Genomic DNA, 17,778 nt, shown 5'->3' on the forward strand with positions numbered 1-17,778 from the left:
GTGTCAGGTGCAACAGAACAACGAGGTTGTACCAATAACAGAACAAATGCAATCAGAAAACGACGGGAGAAAACTTCTGGAACAATAAACGACGAGAGAAACACGTTAACAGTACTGTAAAACAATTCAGTGAGTCCAATGTGCTAACAGGCTCATAAGTCAAGTCTCTCAGGTGGGCGACGAATTCGGGTTGACCGCCTCAAGGGTGGGTCAGGATCCACCGGCTGAGGAATGGGCCTGGCCACGGGCGAGAGAGGAATAGGCAGAGTGGCAGGAAGCTCAATAAAGTCGACATCAGGGACAACAGGAGGGCGTGGCATCGGTGTATGATCTCATAGCGAGCGGGGAACCAGACAAAGGGCCCGCCGATTACGGCGGCGAATGGAGACATCAGGCATGCGAACCAGGAATGAGCGGGGAGCCACGTGGCGGAGAACTTCGGCGGTTGCCAACCAGCCACCCTCCGGTAGGTGTATGCGGACATTGTCTCCAGGCGCCAGTGCAGGACGATCAGTTGGCCGAGCGGCATGTGCCACCTTCTGCTGAACACGCTGTTGTTGCATCCTTCGCAGTACTGGAGCATGGTCGGGTTCAGGAACATGAATGGACGGCACAATGGTCCTGAGGGTGCGACCCATCAACAGCTGGGCTGGCGAGAGGCCCGTAGGCAGTGGGGCCAAGCGATAGGCCAGCAGGGCTAAACAGAAGTCGATCCGGCATCAGCAGCCTTGCAGAGGAGCCGCTTCACAATGTGGACGCCCTTTTCCGCCTTGCCATTCGACTGGGGATGCAAGGGACTGGACGTCACGTGCGTGAAGTTGTATGAAGTGGCAAAGGAAGACCATTCTTGGCTCGCAAAGCAAGACCCGTTGTCAGACATGACGGTGAGCGGAATTCCATGGCGAGCAAAGGTTTCTTTGCATGCCCGGATGACAGTTGATGATCTCATGTCGTGCAGGCGTATGAACTCCGGATAACTTGAGAAGTGGTCAATCAGAATAACGTAGTCCCTGCCGAGTGCATGAAAGAGGTCCACGCCCACCTTCACCCAGGGGGACGTCACCAACTCATGGGGCTGAAGTGTCTCAGGGGGTTGCGCCGGCTGAAACCTTTGACAGGTGGGGCAGTTGAGCACCATGTTGGCGATGTCGTCGCTGATGCCCGGCCAGTACACAGCTTCTCGGGCCCTCCGCCTGCACTTTTCAACTCCGAGATAGCCTTCGTGCAGTTGTTTGAGGACAAGCCGGTGCAAGCTGTGTGGGATCACGATCCGGTCCAACTTCAAGAGGACACCATCAATGACGGCCAAGTCGTCCCGGACATTGTAAAATTGTGGGTACTGCCCCTTGAGCCACCCTTCCATCATGTGGTGCATTACACGCTGTAGAAGGGGTTCAGCCGCAGTTTCACGTCGACTGTGGGCCAGACGTGCGTCAGTAGCCGGCAGATTGGCCGATGTGAAGGCTACTTGTGCGTTGACCTGACAAACGAACCCTTCCGATTCGGGCGGTGTGTTAACCGCCCTGGACAGAGCATCTGCGATGATGAGATCCTTCCCTGGGGTGTAGACAAGTTGGAAGTCGTACCTCCAGAGCTTGAGCAGAATGCGCTGGAGGCGAAGGGTCATATCGTTGAGGTCCTTCTGAATGATGCCGACCAGGGGACGATGGTCGGTCGCCATAGTGAACTGCGGAAGACCATACACATAATCGTGAAATTTGTCGATGCCAGTCAACAAGCCTAGGCACTCCTTCTCAATCTGCGCATAGCGGTGTTCTGTGGGGGTCATTGCCCTCGACCCATAGGCGACCGGGGCCCATGATTCGGTGTCGTCCCGTTGCAGGAGTACCGCCCCAATGCAGGACTGGCTGGCGTCAGTTGAGATCTTCGTTTCCCGTGTGGTTTCAAAAAACGCCAGTACTGGAGCGGTGGTGAGCTTGACCTTGAGCTCCTCCCATTCACTCTGGTGTGCGGGCAGCCACTGGAATTACGTTGTCTTTTTGACCTGGTGGCGAAGATCAGTCGTGTGAGGGGCAAGGTTAGGAATAAACTTCCCCTGGAATTTGACCATCCCGAGAAAGCGCAGCACTGCCTTCTTGTCTGCCGGCTGCGGCATGGCTGCAATAGCTGCCACTTTGTCGGCATCTGGCCGCACCCCTGACCGGGAGATGTGGTCCCCCAAAAACTTTAGCTCAGTCTGGCCAAAAGAGCACTTGGTTAGGTTGAGGCACAGGCCCTGATCTCGTATCCGTGCAAAGACACGCTGGAGACGACTGATGTGCTCCTGTGGTGTGGTGGACCAGATGATAACGTCGTCTATGTAGACGCGTACCCCTTCGATGCCCTCCATCATTTGTTCCATGATGCGATGGAATACCATGGAGGCCTAGATGATGCCGAATGGCATCGTATTGTAGCAGTATCTGCCAAATGGAGTGTTGAAAGTGCACAGCTTCCTGCTGGACTGATCCAATTGAATCTGCCAAAAACCCTTTGAGGCATTAAGCTTGGTGAATATTTTTGCCCAAGCCATTTCGCTCGTGATTTCTTCTCGTTTAGGTATGGGGTAGTGTTCCCTCATGATGTTGTTATTCAATTCTTTTGCGTCGATACAGATCCGGAGCTCGCCGGAGGGCTTCTTGACGCACACAATGGAGCTGACCCATGGCGTTGGTTCCGTGACCTGGGAAAGCACTCCTTGGTCCTGCAGATCCTGCAGCTGCTGCTCGAGGCGGTCCTTGAGTGGTGCTGGGACTCTACGAGGTGCGAGAATGACCGGGGTGGCATCCGGTTTGAGCCGTATTCTGTACGTGTCGGGCAGTGTGCCCATGCCCTCGAAAACCTCCTGGTTGTGCACGAGGAGTGAGTGGAGCTGCGCCCTAAAGTCTGAATCCGGGAAATCGGACGTGCCTTCTGGAGACAAAGTGTGTACCCGCTGAACGAGGTCGAGGACCTTGCACGCCTGTGCGCCTAACAGAGAGTCCTTCGAGGATCCAACTAACTCAAACGACAATGTGGCTTTGTGTGAGTTGTGTGTAACCTCGAGCTGGCAGGACCCCGTGGCCGGGATGACGTTTCCATTGTAGTCAAGCAGCTGACAGTGGGATGGCAGAATCGGTGGTTTAACCTTCAAGGTCTGGAAGGCTGACCATGCAAGGAGATTGGTGGAGGCACCAGTATCCAGGCGAAATGTGATCTGTGATCGGTTGACCGTTAGGGTAGCACACCACTCATTGCCCGGATCAATGCTGTGCACTGGCAGCGGCTGGTGGTTCCGACTTGGGGACATCTGGTTCTTGTGGATTACCGCAACGCGGAAGGGCTCCCTGTCTTCGGTATCGCTGGTCTGCATACTGTCAGGGTATGACTGTGTATGGGGGCTGAATTGCCCGCACATCCCTGCGAGACTGGCGGAATTGTTGAGAGTTGGCAGGTTGAGCTGCTCGACAGCAGGCAGCGCAGTGGCCCATCCTGCCACAGCGGAGGCATTGTCGCGCTTTGGCCGGACATTGCCGCTTTAAATGGGCGGAGCCACAGTTGCTGCACGTCGTGACGTCATGGCGTTCATTGCGCCACCGCGCATGCGCAGTGCGGTACTGCATAGAGCGTGCCTGCGCATCACGTCCCTCTGCGTCAACGTCCCCTCTTTTGCCGCGTACAAGTGCGGGAGACCTCGGAAAGCGCGCAAAATGGCCGCCCTCGTCCGGGCCGCGGGCCGGGAGCAAGTCGATCGACTGGACCCGCTCCTCCTCGTAGGACCCGTGCCATGCCGGCCGCGTGGATTTGGGATTACCGGCTGGTCGCGTTCTCATGGAGGACGCAGGTCTCGATGGCACTCGCTAGGGTGAGGCGCTTAATTTTGAGGAGCTGCTGGAGTAGGGTGTCCGAGATGACCCCAAAAACTATCTGATCCCACATCATGGAGTCGGAGGTGGCCCCATAGCCGCAGGTCTGCGTGAGGATATGGAGGTGTGTCAAGTAGGATTGAAAAGGCTCATCCTTGCCCTGCAGGTGCTGCTGGAAAAGGTACCTCTCGAAGCTCTCATTGACTTTCACGCTGAAGTGTTCCTCGAACTTTAGAAGCACCGCCTTATATTTAGTCTTGTCCTCGCCTTCCGCGAATGCCAGGGAGTTGTATTGTGGATGGCATGTTGCCCCGCCGTGGAGAGGAGGAAGGCGGTCTTCCTGATGTCCGATGCATTCTCCCCGTCTGTGGCTTCTAGGAAGAGCTGGAAGCGCTGTTTAAACAGCTTCCAGTTGACGCCAAGGTTTCCAGCGATTCGGAGCGGCTGGCTGATGTTTTCCATGGAGCAGGAGGCGGATTTCTGAAAGCGGGCAGGTAGGTCTCACAGTCGCTGGTTGGCTTCTACTACTGGTATCATGTCGTGTTGGGTGTTCCGATGCACAAATGATCCAACACGACTGTAGGTGGTACAACTGTTTTATTGTCTTAAACAACGACAACTACTAACTGCTGGCTTAGGTTCGTGCTTCACCAGCTAACCTGTGGACCCAGCCCTATCACTATCTTGATGAGGCACTCAGCACATGGTCTGTGTCTGAGTGGCACGCTGTGAGCTCTGTGCTCTGAGCTATCTCCTGGTAGAATGAACGGGAACTGTGGTGTTCCCTGTTTTATAGTGCGTGTGCTCTCACTGATGATTGGCTGCGATGTTGTGTGTGTGTTGGTTGGTCCAACTACCTGTCCATCAGTGTGTGTATGATTGCACCATAATATGCTGATGCGGATATCATGACACAAAAGTCAGATTTGATGGTACAAAACCCCAAATCAAGATTATTTGCTTCTGAAAGGTCTAAATTATTGTGCACAAAAGGTATCCCTGGTTAAAATGAAGCCATTTAACAAAAACTGCATTAGTGTTGGAATGTAGAGAACTTTATCTCTAAATGGTGGCTTAAACGTTCAACAACATCAGCACAGAATTGTAGCTTTGTAATTTAAAGAAAAGTGTTATTTTTTCCCAGTTAAATTGAATAAAGCCACAGTTTAGTATTGCTGCATTATAGTCTTGGCAATTGATTTGATACAGTGTAAAATGCTGAAGATTATCATTGAAAAGAGTAAATTGAAAGCTTTTTATTTTCAATGTCATTTTAATTCAACTCCAATGTAAGTGAGTTCCTGGGGAATAAAATAGTGAATCTCCAGTCCAGCTTCTCAAAGCAAGATTGGAAGATTGAAATTAAGTGATTAAGTGGGGGTTATCTTTTCTTGCAAACCTTTACAGCTCAGAAGTGTTTGAGCAAGACTTGACTGCTGACATCAACAATATTTGAGGATTTAAAAGGGCCGGTTCGGGCGGCATGGTGGTGCAATGGTTAGCACTGCTGCCTCATGGTGCCGAGGACCCGGGTTCGATCCCGGCGCCGGGTCACTGTCCGTGTGGAGTTTGCACATTCTCCCCGTGTCTGCATAGGTCTCACCCCCACAACCCAAAGGTAATTGGCCACACTAAATTGGCCCTGTGGTGAGCCACGTATGGCTGTTGTATATATTATTGTATTTACTCACTGTTACTGTTGTTGTGTTGATGTTGTTGTTGGCTCCGCCCCTCTGAGAAGGTATATAACCCATCGACCCGGGACAGCCCCTCAGTGCAGGAGAAGCTACTGGTGGACACATTCTAGCTGATTAAAACCACAGTTCTTGTTAACTACCGTTTCGATTGGATTGATTGGTATCAATTTAATCAGCTAGAATTTTTTTAACATGGAAGCAGTTTTAAAACCAGAACGATCTTGACCCGCAGGCGCCGGAGGCTACGGCAATATTTGAGCATTGGCTCAATTGCTTTGAGGCCTACCTCAGCTCCTTCGCCGCCGAGGTCTCCCCGGACATTGAACAGCGTCTCCTCAAAGCCCGGGTGAGCCACAGGATTTTCCAGCTCATCAGAGACGTGGCCTCAAACACAGAGGCAGTGGAGCTGCTCAAACAACAGTTCGTGAGGCCGGTGAACGAGGTACTCGCTCGACACCTCCTGACCACGCGGCGTCACCGCAAGTCACTGGCTGAATACCTACGTGAACTGAGAGTACTCGTCCGCAGTTGTAACTGCAGGACTGTCACAGCGGTCGAGCACGCGGAGCTGATGGTCCGGGACACCTATGTGGCAGGTGTCCGGTCCAGCTACATCCGGCAGCGGCTTCTAGAAAAGGGGGCCCTCGACCTCGAGGAGACTGTGAAGCTGGCTACCTCGCTGGAAGTGGGTTCCAGAGCCTGGATGCCTTCCCATCCGATCATGTGGCATCCTCAGGGATGTCAGAGGCGCAGCCATCACCCGACCCAGGCGTGCCTCATTCCTGCACCGGGCGGCAGCCATCCAGCTCCGGAGGACCATGTTGTTACATCTGCGGTCAGGGCTAGCACTCCAGGCAGCATTGTCCAGCTCGCAACTCCACGTGTAATGAGTGTGGCAAGAAGAGGCACTACGCTAAAGTATGCCTAGCTAAGCCTAAAAATCAAAATCAAAAACCAAAAGCCTGTCAAGCCCAGTCTGAGACTCACAGACCCCGCAGCGTGGCATCATGCCTGTCCAGAGCGCCCTCTGCTGACGCGTCACTCGCCGTGTGCAGTCCATGGGGACAGCCATCTTGTCTGACATCATCGACGTCGAACGCCGTGTGCAATCCATGGGGGCAGCCATTTTGTCCGACTACGTCGACGCCACCATTTTGCGACCAGAAAGACACTCATCAACTCAGCTCCATTCAACTTGACCAGTCCCAGCCTTGCCATTTTCAAAGCTCGATGATGGCCATCAGCCTCAACGTCCTGCCTCTTCGACTCCGGGAGCACGGATAGCTTCGTCCACCCGGACATGGTAAGGCGCTGTTCCCTCTCAGCCCTCCCCGTCTCACAAGTCATATCCCTAGCTCCCGGATCACACACCGTGCAGATCCGGGGGTACTGCACCGCCAACCTGGCAATACAGGGCGTCAAATATGCCAATTTCAAACTCTACGTCCTCCCCCATCTCTGTGCCCTTCTCCTACTGGGTTTAGACTTTCAGTGCAACCTCCGTAGTCTAACCCTGAAGTTCGGGGGACGCCTGCCCCCTATCACTGTCAGTAACCTTGCGACCCTGAAGGTCGTCCCTCCCTCGCTCTTCGCGAACCTCACCCCAGACTATAAGCCCGTCGCCACCCGGAGCAGACTGTACAGTGCTCATGACAAGGCCTTTGTCAGGTCAGAGGTGCAGCGACTCCTAAGGGAAGGGATCATTGAGGCCAGTAATAGCCCCTGGAGAGCACAAGTGGTGGTCGTCAGGACCGGGGAGAAACACCGCATGGTCATCGACTACAGTCAGACGATCAACCGGTACACGCAGCTCGATGCGTATCCCCTCCTGCGCATATCTGACATGGTCAATCAGATTGCTCAGTATCGAGTCTTCTCTACAGTGGACTTGAAGTCCGCGTACCATCAGCTCCCTATCCAGCGGGAGGACCGCCAATACACTGCCTTTCAGGCAGATGGCCGTCTCTTCCATTTCCTCAGGTTCCTCTTCGGCGTCACCAACAGGGTTTCGGTCTTCCAACGAACGATGGACCGAATGGTCAACCAGTACGGGCTGTGGGCCACATTCCCGTACTTGGATAATGTTACCATCTGCGGCCTTGACCTGCAGGACCACGACGCCAACCTTCAAAAATTCCTCTGCACCGCCCGACTCCTTAATTTGACATACAAGGAGAAATGCGTTTTCCGCACAACCCGGCGAGCCATCCTCGGTTATGTCATGGAAAACGGAGTCCTAGGGCCTGACCCCGAACGCATGCGCCCCTTCCTTTATTGTATGGTAACTATAAACTGGATTTGACATATAGATTTATTTAATTTGGATTTTCTTTGGGGAAAGTCTAAAGAGCTCAAGAATCATTGATATCTTTTGGAACAAGGGATATGTTCCACATAAACTGTGGGTGAGTTTAGTGATTCATGTACTTGATTGTCCTAGAATATTGTAGTCCTGTTCGTTTGTAGGTATCTTTCAAAAAAATTAATAAATAGTCTTCAATAATTATTGAACGATAACTGGGTTGGTTATTCTCACTGGGTTTTCACATGACTCCTCAGACCATTCCAAAAACAAAACTGTGACCCCCACGAACCGGTGGTTCAAGTTGGGATACCCTCGTAGTGTGGTCGTGACACGGTCCAGTTAGAACATCAACTGGGATTGTAACAATTTTGGTGTTGTTACCCTTGTCTCCTAATAAATCTCTGCAAATTACACCGTGCAGTCATGAGACAATCCAGCTTTGTCCCTGCCTCCTTTTATTTCGATACGCAGCACTCCCCATGGAAACTTTATCTTACTTGACTTTAAAAATTCAAACAGTTTTTCAAGCATAGATATTTATTTGCAGATGTCTAGCATTTTTTGGAGTAAATTGTGCACACAAAAAAAGCACAGATCCTTGACTTTTGGAAATAACATTGTTTGGATAGCTTTGTACAATTTCACAACTTTATGTATAAAATAATTGTTTAAATGCTAAGTGTGGATTTTCCAAAAATCAGAATATCAGACTTAATTTTATATTGTTTTGTTTACATTGACCGTACCTTCATATCATGCAATCAGCTGGGGCCAAGCACTTTATCTTGTGTAACAAAGTCTGTATTAAATTGAATATCTCAAATCCAGCACAATGCCCGGCACACACAAGCCTTCTATTGGAGATTGCTTTATAATTGAAGGGTCTTCCTTTGCAGGCTTCCAGTAGAAATAAGCAGTTTGATCCTATTGCCCTCTGATTGGAAATCTGCAGTTTCTTAAGTGTAGTTTATGTAGACATCAATACGCATTTATTGTGCAATTTCAGAAGACTTGTCATCTCATGCTTTACTTTTTCAAGACTAAAGTATGGACATCCCAGTATGTTTTGGATTACGGTTTAGATATTATTTATATGGGTGAAATTAAGGAACAGAGATTATATTAAGAAGTAGAAATATCCTGAGTATATATTTTATTCTTTCATGGGATGTGGGTGTCACTAGCAAGGCCAGAATTTGTTGCCCATCCCTAATTGCATTTGAGAAAGTGGTGCTGAGTCCCCGCCTGGAATCACTGAAACCTACATGTTGTACACCCACAGTGATGTTCGGAAGGGAGTCAGTGATATAATTCCACGTCAGGATGGTGAGTGGCTTGCAGGAGAGCTTGAAGGTGTCGTTTCCATGCATCTGCTACCCTTGTCTTCTAGGTGGTAGAGGTCATGGATTTGGAATGAGCTGTCAAAAAAAAAAAAAAAAGCTTGGAAAGGTACTGTAGTACATCAGTAGATGGCAATCATGGCTACCACTTTGTGCAAATGACGTAAGTGAATGTTTAAGGTGGTGGATAGGATGCTGATCAAGCAGACTGCTTTGTCAGAGATGATGAAATGAAAATCACTTGTCAGAAGTAGGCTTCAAATGAAGTTACTGTCAAAAGCCCCTAGTCGCCACATTCTGCCGCCTGTTCGGGGAGTTTACATTTGTGGGTATTGGACCACATTCATCCATGGAACAGATATAAATGATCTGGAGGAAAATGTGGATGGTCTGATTAGTAAGTTTGCAGATGACACAAAGATTAGCGGAGTTGCTGATAGTGCCGAAGATTGTCAGAGGATACAACAGGATATAGATAAGACTGGAGACTTAGGCACAGAAATGGCAGATAGAGTTTAATCCGGGCAATGCGAGTTGATGTATTTTGGAGGATCAAATCTAGGTGTGAATTATACTGTAAATGGCGGAACTTTTAGGAACATTAACATAGAGGGATCTGGGCGTGCAGGTCCACAGTTCCCCAAAAGTGGCAACACAGGTGGCCATGCTTGCCTTCATTAGCCAGAGCATTGAGTACTGGAGTTGGGAAATCATGTTGCAGCTGTATAAAACCTTGGTTAGGTTGCATTTGGAAGCTTTGGAGAGAGTGCAAAGAAGGTTCAAAGGATGTTGCCTGGTCTCAAAAGTGTTGGCTATGAGGGGAGGTTGAATAAACTAGGATTGTTTTCACTGGAAAGGCTGAGGGGAGACCTGATAGAGGTCTACAAAATTATGAGAGGCACAGACAGGGCGGATAGTCAGAGACTCTTTGCAAGGGTGGAAGTGTCAATTACAAGGGGGCACAGGTTCAAGGTGAGAGGAGGAATGTTTAAGAGAGATGTGCTCTTCTGTGTTCTTTGGAAGTGGAGAGTATTCTATCACATTTGTGACTTGTAGATGCTGGACAGGCTTTGAGGAGGTAAGGGATGAGTTACTCGCTGCAGAATTCCCAGACTCTGTGAACCTGCTGTTGTAACCATATAATACATATGGCTGTTCCAGTTAAATTCATGGCCAATGGTATCACGCGGGATGGTGTTAATGGGGCATTCAGCGATGGTAATGTCAAGCGCAGATGTTTAGATTCTCTCTTATTGGAGATGTTCACTGTCTGGCTCTTATGTGATGCGAATATTACTTGCCACTGATCGGCCCAAACCTAAATATTAACCTGGTTGTGCTGCGTATGAACCCGGACCACTTCAGTAGGACAGGCTAGCAAGCAGTAGCTTTAAGATAGAGTGGGGGATTGGGAAGGCACATCAAAATGATATCCAAGAATGACTGGAAAATATTGGATGATTTTTTTAATCTATCCTATATGATTTTATAAAATATTCTTTGTCAGACCATAAGAAATAGAAACAGGAGTAGGCCTTTCAGCCCATCAAGCCTGCTCCACCATTCAGTAGGATAATGGCTGATCCGGCATTCAAGTCCACTTTTCTGCCCTTTCCCCATAAGCCTTGATTCCCTTATTGATCAAGAATCAATCTCAGCCTTAAATATGCACAGGGACTCTGTAGTGATCTCTATATGTGCATGTACACAAGGGGTTAATGTGTAATCAGTAGCACCATGATCACTAGAGGACCGGACCAACAGGGGTATAAAAAGCAACCACATTGGGGGTCTCGCTCTCTCTTGGGTGCACTGTGACCAGGGCAATAGCAGACTAGTTCAGATGGCTAGTGGAGTTCTGTATAGTTACCGTAGTTAGATCTGGTTAACCTTATCACTAGTATCAAAGTTAAAGTAAATAACTCATGCAATTATTGTTATAGTTACTCAATAAACCTTTTGTTACTACTGGACAAGTTTGAGTCTTCATCGAGATTCAGAAGACCTCATCACTAACCAAGGTTTGAGTAGCACATGTTACCTACCACACAGGTAACAAAACATGGTACCAGGAGTGGGGTTTTAACAGAACTAGTTAGATTAGGTTAGACAAAAGAAAAAGAAAAATCAGACTGGATATTCAACTGTGGAAGACTTCGTAACAAATGGATCCTCAACGACTAATTATGGGACTCATTGGACCTATAGGGCAGCTGGAAACAACCGGTAATTTAAGTTATGACTGGAAAAGATATTCCAAATATTTATCGCAGCTAATGATTTCAGCACGGTCTCTGATGCAGCGAAAATAGCACTGCTACTCTCTCAATAGGAGGGCATGAAGCTAGAGAAATGTATAATTGCTTTAATTACTTAGAAGGTGAAGACAACACCAAATTAGAAGTAATATTCAAAAAATGTGATGAACACTTAGAGTCAGTCGGGTGAAATGCTGGAAAGATTTAACTCTTGTCAGAGAAACGGAGGGCCCATCACTGATTTTATTACAAATCTCAAGTTAATACCACAAGACTGTGATTATGCTGATTTCAGAGACACTATGATAATGGATCAATTAATTTATGGACTATCTGACAAAAATTTGAAGGAAGAACTTTCACAAGATAGGTATCTAACTCTAGAAATTGCTATACAAAAATGCCTTGCTTATGAACAAAAACAAAATCAATACTGTGAGTCTTTTCAAACACAGAATGAGTATCTAAAAAAAAAAAAAAAGGTAAAAATGGCGCGAACACTTACCAAGAGGCAGAGGCAAGATCTCACTTGATGCAACAGCACTTTTTGATTGGCAGCCATCTTGAGCGAGGGCGTTCGGTCCAGTGCGCACTTCTCAAAAAGGTGGAAAACTGCAAAATACACTTGAGAAGCCGCGCATGCGCAGTTGCGAAATTAGCGCACAGTAAAGGAAACTCAATTGCGCAATCGATTCCTACGCATGACGTCACGAGCGTCATGTCGTGAGAGGACCCCGACCACGCCCACTTAAAAGGGAAATGTACGGAAATGAACAAAGAGAAATGTACAGCTGCAAAACCCAATTTTCTTTCCTCAAAACACAGAACAATGCCCGAACTTACACCAGCAGTTGAAAATAACTTTCACAACACCCTGGTCTGCACCACCCAAAGTGAAGAGCACAACGACAAATCCGAAACCCAAGAAGCGGATTTGTTCATTGAACATGGAGAACGATAACAACTCCGAAACAAAACAAGATGATTTGTCTACCGAACAATACACACAATACTACTCAGACATGGCTGAGTTATTCGGATATGCTGATCATAGCATCAGCAACACGGATGCAAAGCTCAACATGACTTTACTCAGAGGATTCCAATACCATGATGCCATGGTAGATCATCGATACATTGGATGACAGCAATACCCAAGAAGACGACAATGCCACAGAGCACAGGTCGACTCTACAGCAAGAACACTGCACGACTCCACAGCGAGAACACTGCACGACTCCACAGAGCGAGCGATGAAAGACTCCGCAAAGAGAGCGATGAAAGCCTCCACAAAGAGAACGACACAGGCCTCCACAGATAGCTCGGTGACAGACTCAAAAATGGAAGCAAGCAAACACTCCGTAGCGAACGCCATGCATGAACAAGATTATGAAAGTCTGCCAAGCGCAAGTTAACAACAAAAAGACCATGACAATTTACCCAGCTTATTTGATCCACCAGAAGAAGACAATGAATGTCTACCCAGCTCATTTGACCAACATGTCTACCCACTGTATGTGAGACAAGTGACGAAGAAATCACAATTCCCATACAGGATGTGCAGGATCACAGTCAGACTGACTGATCTCAGCTCGTCTGCACAGAAGCACTCAACAATCAGAGGAGAGCTACTCATGAGTCCAGAGAGACCACGTCAAATGAAATCTTGAAGATTTTGACTCCAGAAGAGGAGCACCAAGAAACCAAAAGGTGATTCAAATGGACCAGAAATAACTCCAGGAGAGGAGCACAAAGAGATCACAGATGATTCAAGTGAACCGGAAATTACTCTAGAAGAGGAGTACCAAGGAAGCAAAGAAGAGGAATCAAATCCACCACAAATGACTGATGTCACCAACATCAATGCAACATCAGACCATTCTCACAATTCAAGAAGAAACGCTCAATGTAACAGATACCACAAAGGACACCGACACCAATAACTGTGACAATGACTCACATCATCCATACGGAACACTCATTGAGCGCAACAGGAACAAAAACCACAAGAAGCACAACAGAAACAACGAAAACAACATGCAGCGCAACAAGAGCAACAACAACAAGCGCTGCAGAAACAAAAACAACGACAGCAACATCAAAAACTACAAGCACAACAAAAACTACATGAACAATAACAAAACCAACAAGAAGCATCACAAAAACAGAAACACCAGGCACGACAAAAACAACAAGAACGACAACGAAAAAGACCAAGACAGAAGCGACAAAAACGACAACAAAAACAGATACGACAGAAACAACAACAATGAAACAACGACCTGTACAACATGGTACAACTCTGCACATGAAGGGCAATGCTACAGCACATTGCAAAACAATGACAAGACTACAAACATGCCAAGGGATGACAAAGAATCTCACAAATTCACATCTGCTCCAGAACAAGCAAGCACGCCAGCTTTCAAGGCATATGACACACTAGATCAATACTGTAAGCTCAGGAAAAAGTCCAGGTCAGACAACGGTGTAACACAGAATCGCTACCACAAGTATAGAAAAAAAAAGAAAGTCTAAATCAGACAACAAAGTGATTCGACCATTCAAACTCCTCATGATGACTTGGTCACTTAAACACAAGAACACTGACGACGTTCACAAAGAAATAACGACAATCAACATCACCACTTCAACAACAGAATAAGAAAGCAACTCAACCGAACAAATTCATAAAGTTTGGACTCACAAATTTTTTAAATTACGATTGGACTCATAAATATTAATTGGCTTTGTATAATCATCAAGACCATCACAATTTGTACAGAACATCATTTGTCTACCTATTTCACGCAAGCGAAAAAAACCCAAGAGACTAAATGTATTCACATTTAACGGACTAACTCATTGATTTTATGTAATGCATTTGCAAACTGCATCCATTATGTTGGTTCAATTTTCTTTACAACATACAGAAAATATGTAACACGAGAAAAAAGGGGATGTAGTGATCTCTATATGTGCATGTACACAAGGGGTTAATGTGTAATCAGTAGCACCACATGATCACGAGGGCCGGGCCAACAGGTTATAACAAGCAACCACATTGGGTCTCTCGCTCTCTCTTGGGTGCACTGTGACCAGGGCAATAGCAGACTAGTTCAGATGGCTAGTGGAGTTATGTATAGTTCCCGTAGTTAGATCTTGTTAACCTTATCACTAGTATCAAAGTTAAAGTAAAGAACTCATACAATTATTGTTATAGTTACTCAATAAACCTTTTGTTACTATGGTTTTTTTGTATAATATTTGTTACTACTACTGGACGAGTTCGAGTCTTCTTCATCGAGATTCAGAAGACCTCATCAGTAACCAAGGTTAGAGTAGCACATGTTCCCTACCGCGCAGGTAACAAAACAGACTGTCCCACAGCTCTCTGTAACAAGGAGATCCCAAGACTCTCAATTCTCTCAGTGAAGAGGTGGGCGACAGTGGTTAGCACTGCTGCCTCAACGTCAGGGACCCCGGTCCGATTCCTGTCTGTGTGGAGTTTGTATGTTCTTCCCATGTCTGCATGGGTTTCCTCTGGGTGTTCCTGTTTCCTCCAACAGTCCAAAGATGTGCAGGTTAGGTGAATTGGCATGCGAAATTGCTCCTAGGTAGGGTTACGAGGATAGGGTGGGGGTTTGGGCCTAGGTAGGGTGCTCTTTCAGCGGGTTGGTGCAGACTCGATCAGCCAAATGGTCTCTTTCTGCATTGTAGGGATTCTATTCAATGAAATTCCTCCTAATTTCAGTCTTAAATTGGCACCCCTTTATTCTGAGACTATACCCTCTGGTGCTAGACACTCCCATGAGGAGAAACATCCTCTCAGTATTTACCCTGTATGTTTCAATGAGATCACCTCTCACTCTTCTAAATTCTAATGACTAGAGTCCCAATCTGTTTAACATTTGCACATAAGACAATCCCTCCATACCATGGATCATCCTAATGAACCTTCTCTGAATCACCTCCAATTAATTAATGTCTTTCTATAAATAAGGGGACCAAAACTGCTCACAGTACTCCGGATATGGTCTCAACAGTCTCTTGTGCAGTTACAGCAAGACTTCCCTACTCTTGTACTCCAAACGCCTTTTAGTTAAAATGGAGAATGTAAGCACCAGAATTGTCTGGTTTATTCAGGAAAGAAGCATTTTTTGATTTAGTTCAGGGAATTGAAGTAAGACAGATGACCTGACAATCAGAGAACAATTAGGAAACAATGATCACACTTTAAATACACTTAGAGTGCAAACAGCAAAACATACAAAAAAATTCAACGGGTGCTGGACCAGAAAGATAGGAAGCATGGTAAGATAAGAAAGAATCCACTTTTACTGGTCATAAAAGGTAGAAAATCAGAAGGAGGACCAGGAGTACCAAATCTTCAAATAAAAGACAGATAGAGTAATTTCCCTCATCCAGATGGGATATCAGTTCCTCAAATGAATGAAGGAAGTTGGTCAGACACGTGCATGGCTACTCTACTATCAGGTGCTGGGCAAAAGGGAGGCATATATAAATCTAGCAAAAGAACAAAGCATGCCAGAAAATACTCTCCTAGAGAAAAATGTTAAAAATTCCTTATCGAAGATCACATTTTGTTTTTTCTTCCCTTCAAGGCACAACTCGACCACCTCGAGAAGGAGAAGTTCCTGGTGTTGACTACAACTTTCTCACAGTGAAGGAGTTCCTTAACCTTGAAGAGAGTGGCACTCTGCTAGAAGTTGGAACATATGAAGGTAAACCTTTTATACTTCTACACACCACGGACAACTATTATCTACCTGAATGAGCTTTTTTTAAATCTCATGGTACCATTTCTCGCGTAACCTTTATTAATGTGGCTGATTGCCTTATTCTCTCATCTTCAACTTCTCTTAAACCTTACTCTGGCATTTTATGTAAATGTGAGGTTTAAAAGATTATTATTCTTAAGGACAGTGTCCTTAATCTTCAGCAAAATGAAGGGGTCAAGTGACTGTTCTGAAGACTGCCTGACAACATGCCTGGGTGGTTTCCTTTTAAAGATTAAAGGGAGGCCAGGGTTTTTATGGAAAGAAGGTGTAAAGTGTTCACATTTAGAGATGACACCAGCAGGATTTGTGTTTCCAGAGGTTAGACTGCTTACCACCCAAGTCCCAGGAATGTATTGAGAATGCCCAGTTTTAAAAGTTATGCTTCAAACGGTTTGTTCACTTCCAAGAAAAAGGCAGTTTGGGTCAGATTATAGTTTCTACCTTGATATAAGGCCCACATGATTCACACTGCCAATGAGGTTTTGAGAGGGGAAGGATTTCTGAGACTTACCTGAAACACTGACACAAAACAGTCTGTCAGGATCCAAGGATGGGTGGGGGAAAGAATCTAAGGATGGGTGGGGGAAGAAGAGGAAGAGCGAGAACAGCTAGGTTTGGTGGGAGTTCATGAACAGATCCAAAACACCAAAGTTGAGGATTTGAAACAAAGCTGTAAGATTCGCCTAACTTGTGCTGGAGGGTGAATCACCAGGAAAAAACATCAACACAGAAGGCAGCAGGCTGGAGTTAAAAGTTACCAGGCTAGGAAAGAAAGAATGGAAAGGAACCAGTGGGAGCATGGAATCTTTGGACTGTTTCCAAGAGAATTGAATGATTATTTAAGGTACAGTGGAGTACAGTATACCTATAAAGTGAGTTTTTTTTTGGTTTTGGTAAAAGTAAGAGGGGAAAGTTCTGTTCTGTAGTTGAAAATATAATGGTGTTTTGGGTAAATAATGCTTTTAGTCTGTTACAGTAAAAGCCTTAAAACATCTTGTCATGTCATCTTTAAGTGATCCAGTAGAAGTTCAAAATTCTTTTTTTTTTTTTAAAGTTATTTTTCTCCAATATTTGGAATATTCTGAGCAATTGCTCCTATTTTTATTGATTTTTCAACGTTATTTCTGGCGGTTTTGAATCAGTAGTTGTGACAGGCCAATACTTCACCATACGAGCAACGTTTTCATAATATTACTGCTGTATCAAAAACAGATGTTTATATTTTGATGTCAGCTATTTAGCAAAACATCAAATATGAAAATATGCAAAGAATTAATTTCCAATCGAGTGGTAATTTTATAAAATGAATTTATATGTAGAGTGAAGTCTTAATTTGAATGCCGCATTGTACACTTGTACTGTGGAAAGCACAATTATTCTGATACTGTGCCAGCACAGTAAATAACGTGCAGCAGCCCTTTGCTAATTAGATGTTTACTCCATGCTGCAAATGTTCATGGGCTGGTCCATTCCATTCTCACTGCATTGTACATCACCAGGGATGCAATTAGTATTGTTCAGAGGTTTACAT

At 46.2% G+C, this 17,778-nt stretch overlaps 1 protein-coding gene across 15 annotated transcripts in view; it reads left to right on the top strand.

Annotated features, from left to right (window-relative positions):
* Window positions 1-17,778, top strand: part of magi1b (membrane associated guanylate kinase, WW and PDZ domain containing 1b) — a 679,590-nt gene that overhangs the window by 471,411 nt on the left and 190,401 nt on the right. For all 15 annotated transcript variants that reach the window (XM_072472328.1, XM_072472316.1, XM_072472318.1 and 12 more), the window contains one exon: window positions 16,071-16,190. In XM_072472328.1, the coding sequence (XP_072328429.1) occupies window positions 16,071-16,190 (120 nt within the window). The remainder of the gene's footprint in view (window positions 1-16,070; window positions 16,191-17,778) is intronic.

Source organism: Scyliorhinus torazame, chromosome 13, assembly GCF_047496885.1.
Source record: "Scyliorhinus torazame isolate Kashiwa2021f chromosome 13, sScyTor2.1, whole genome shotgun sequence".
NCBI classification, from domain to species: Eukaryota; Metazoa; Chordata; class Chondrichthyes; order Carcharhiniformes; family Scyliorhinidae; genus Scyliorhinus; species Scyliorhinus torazame.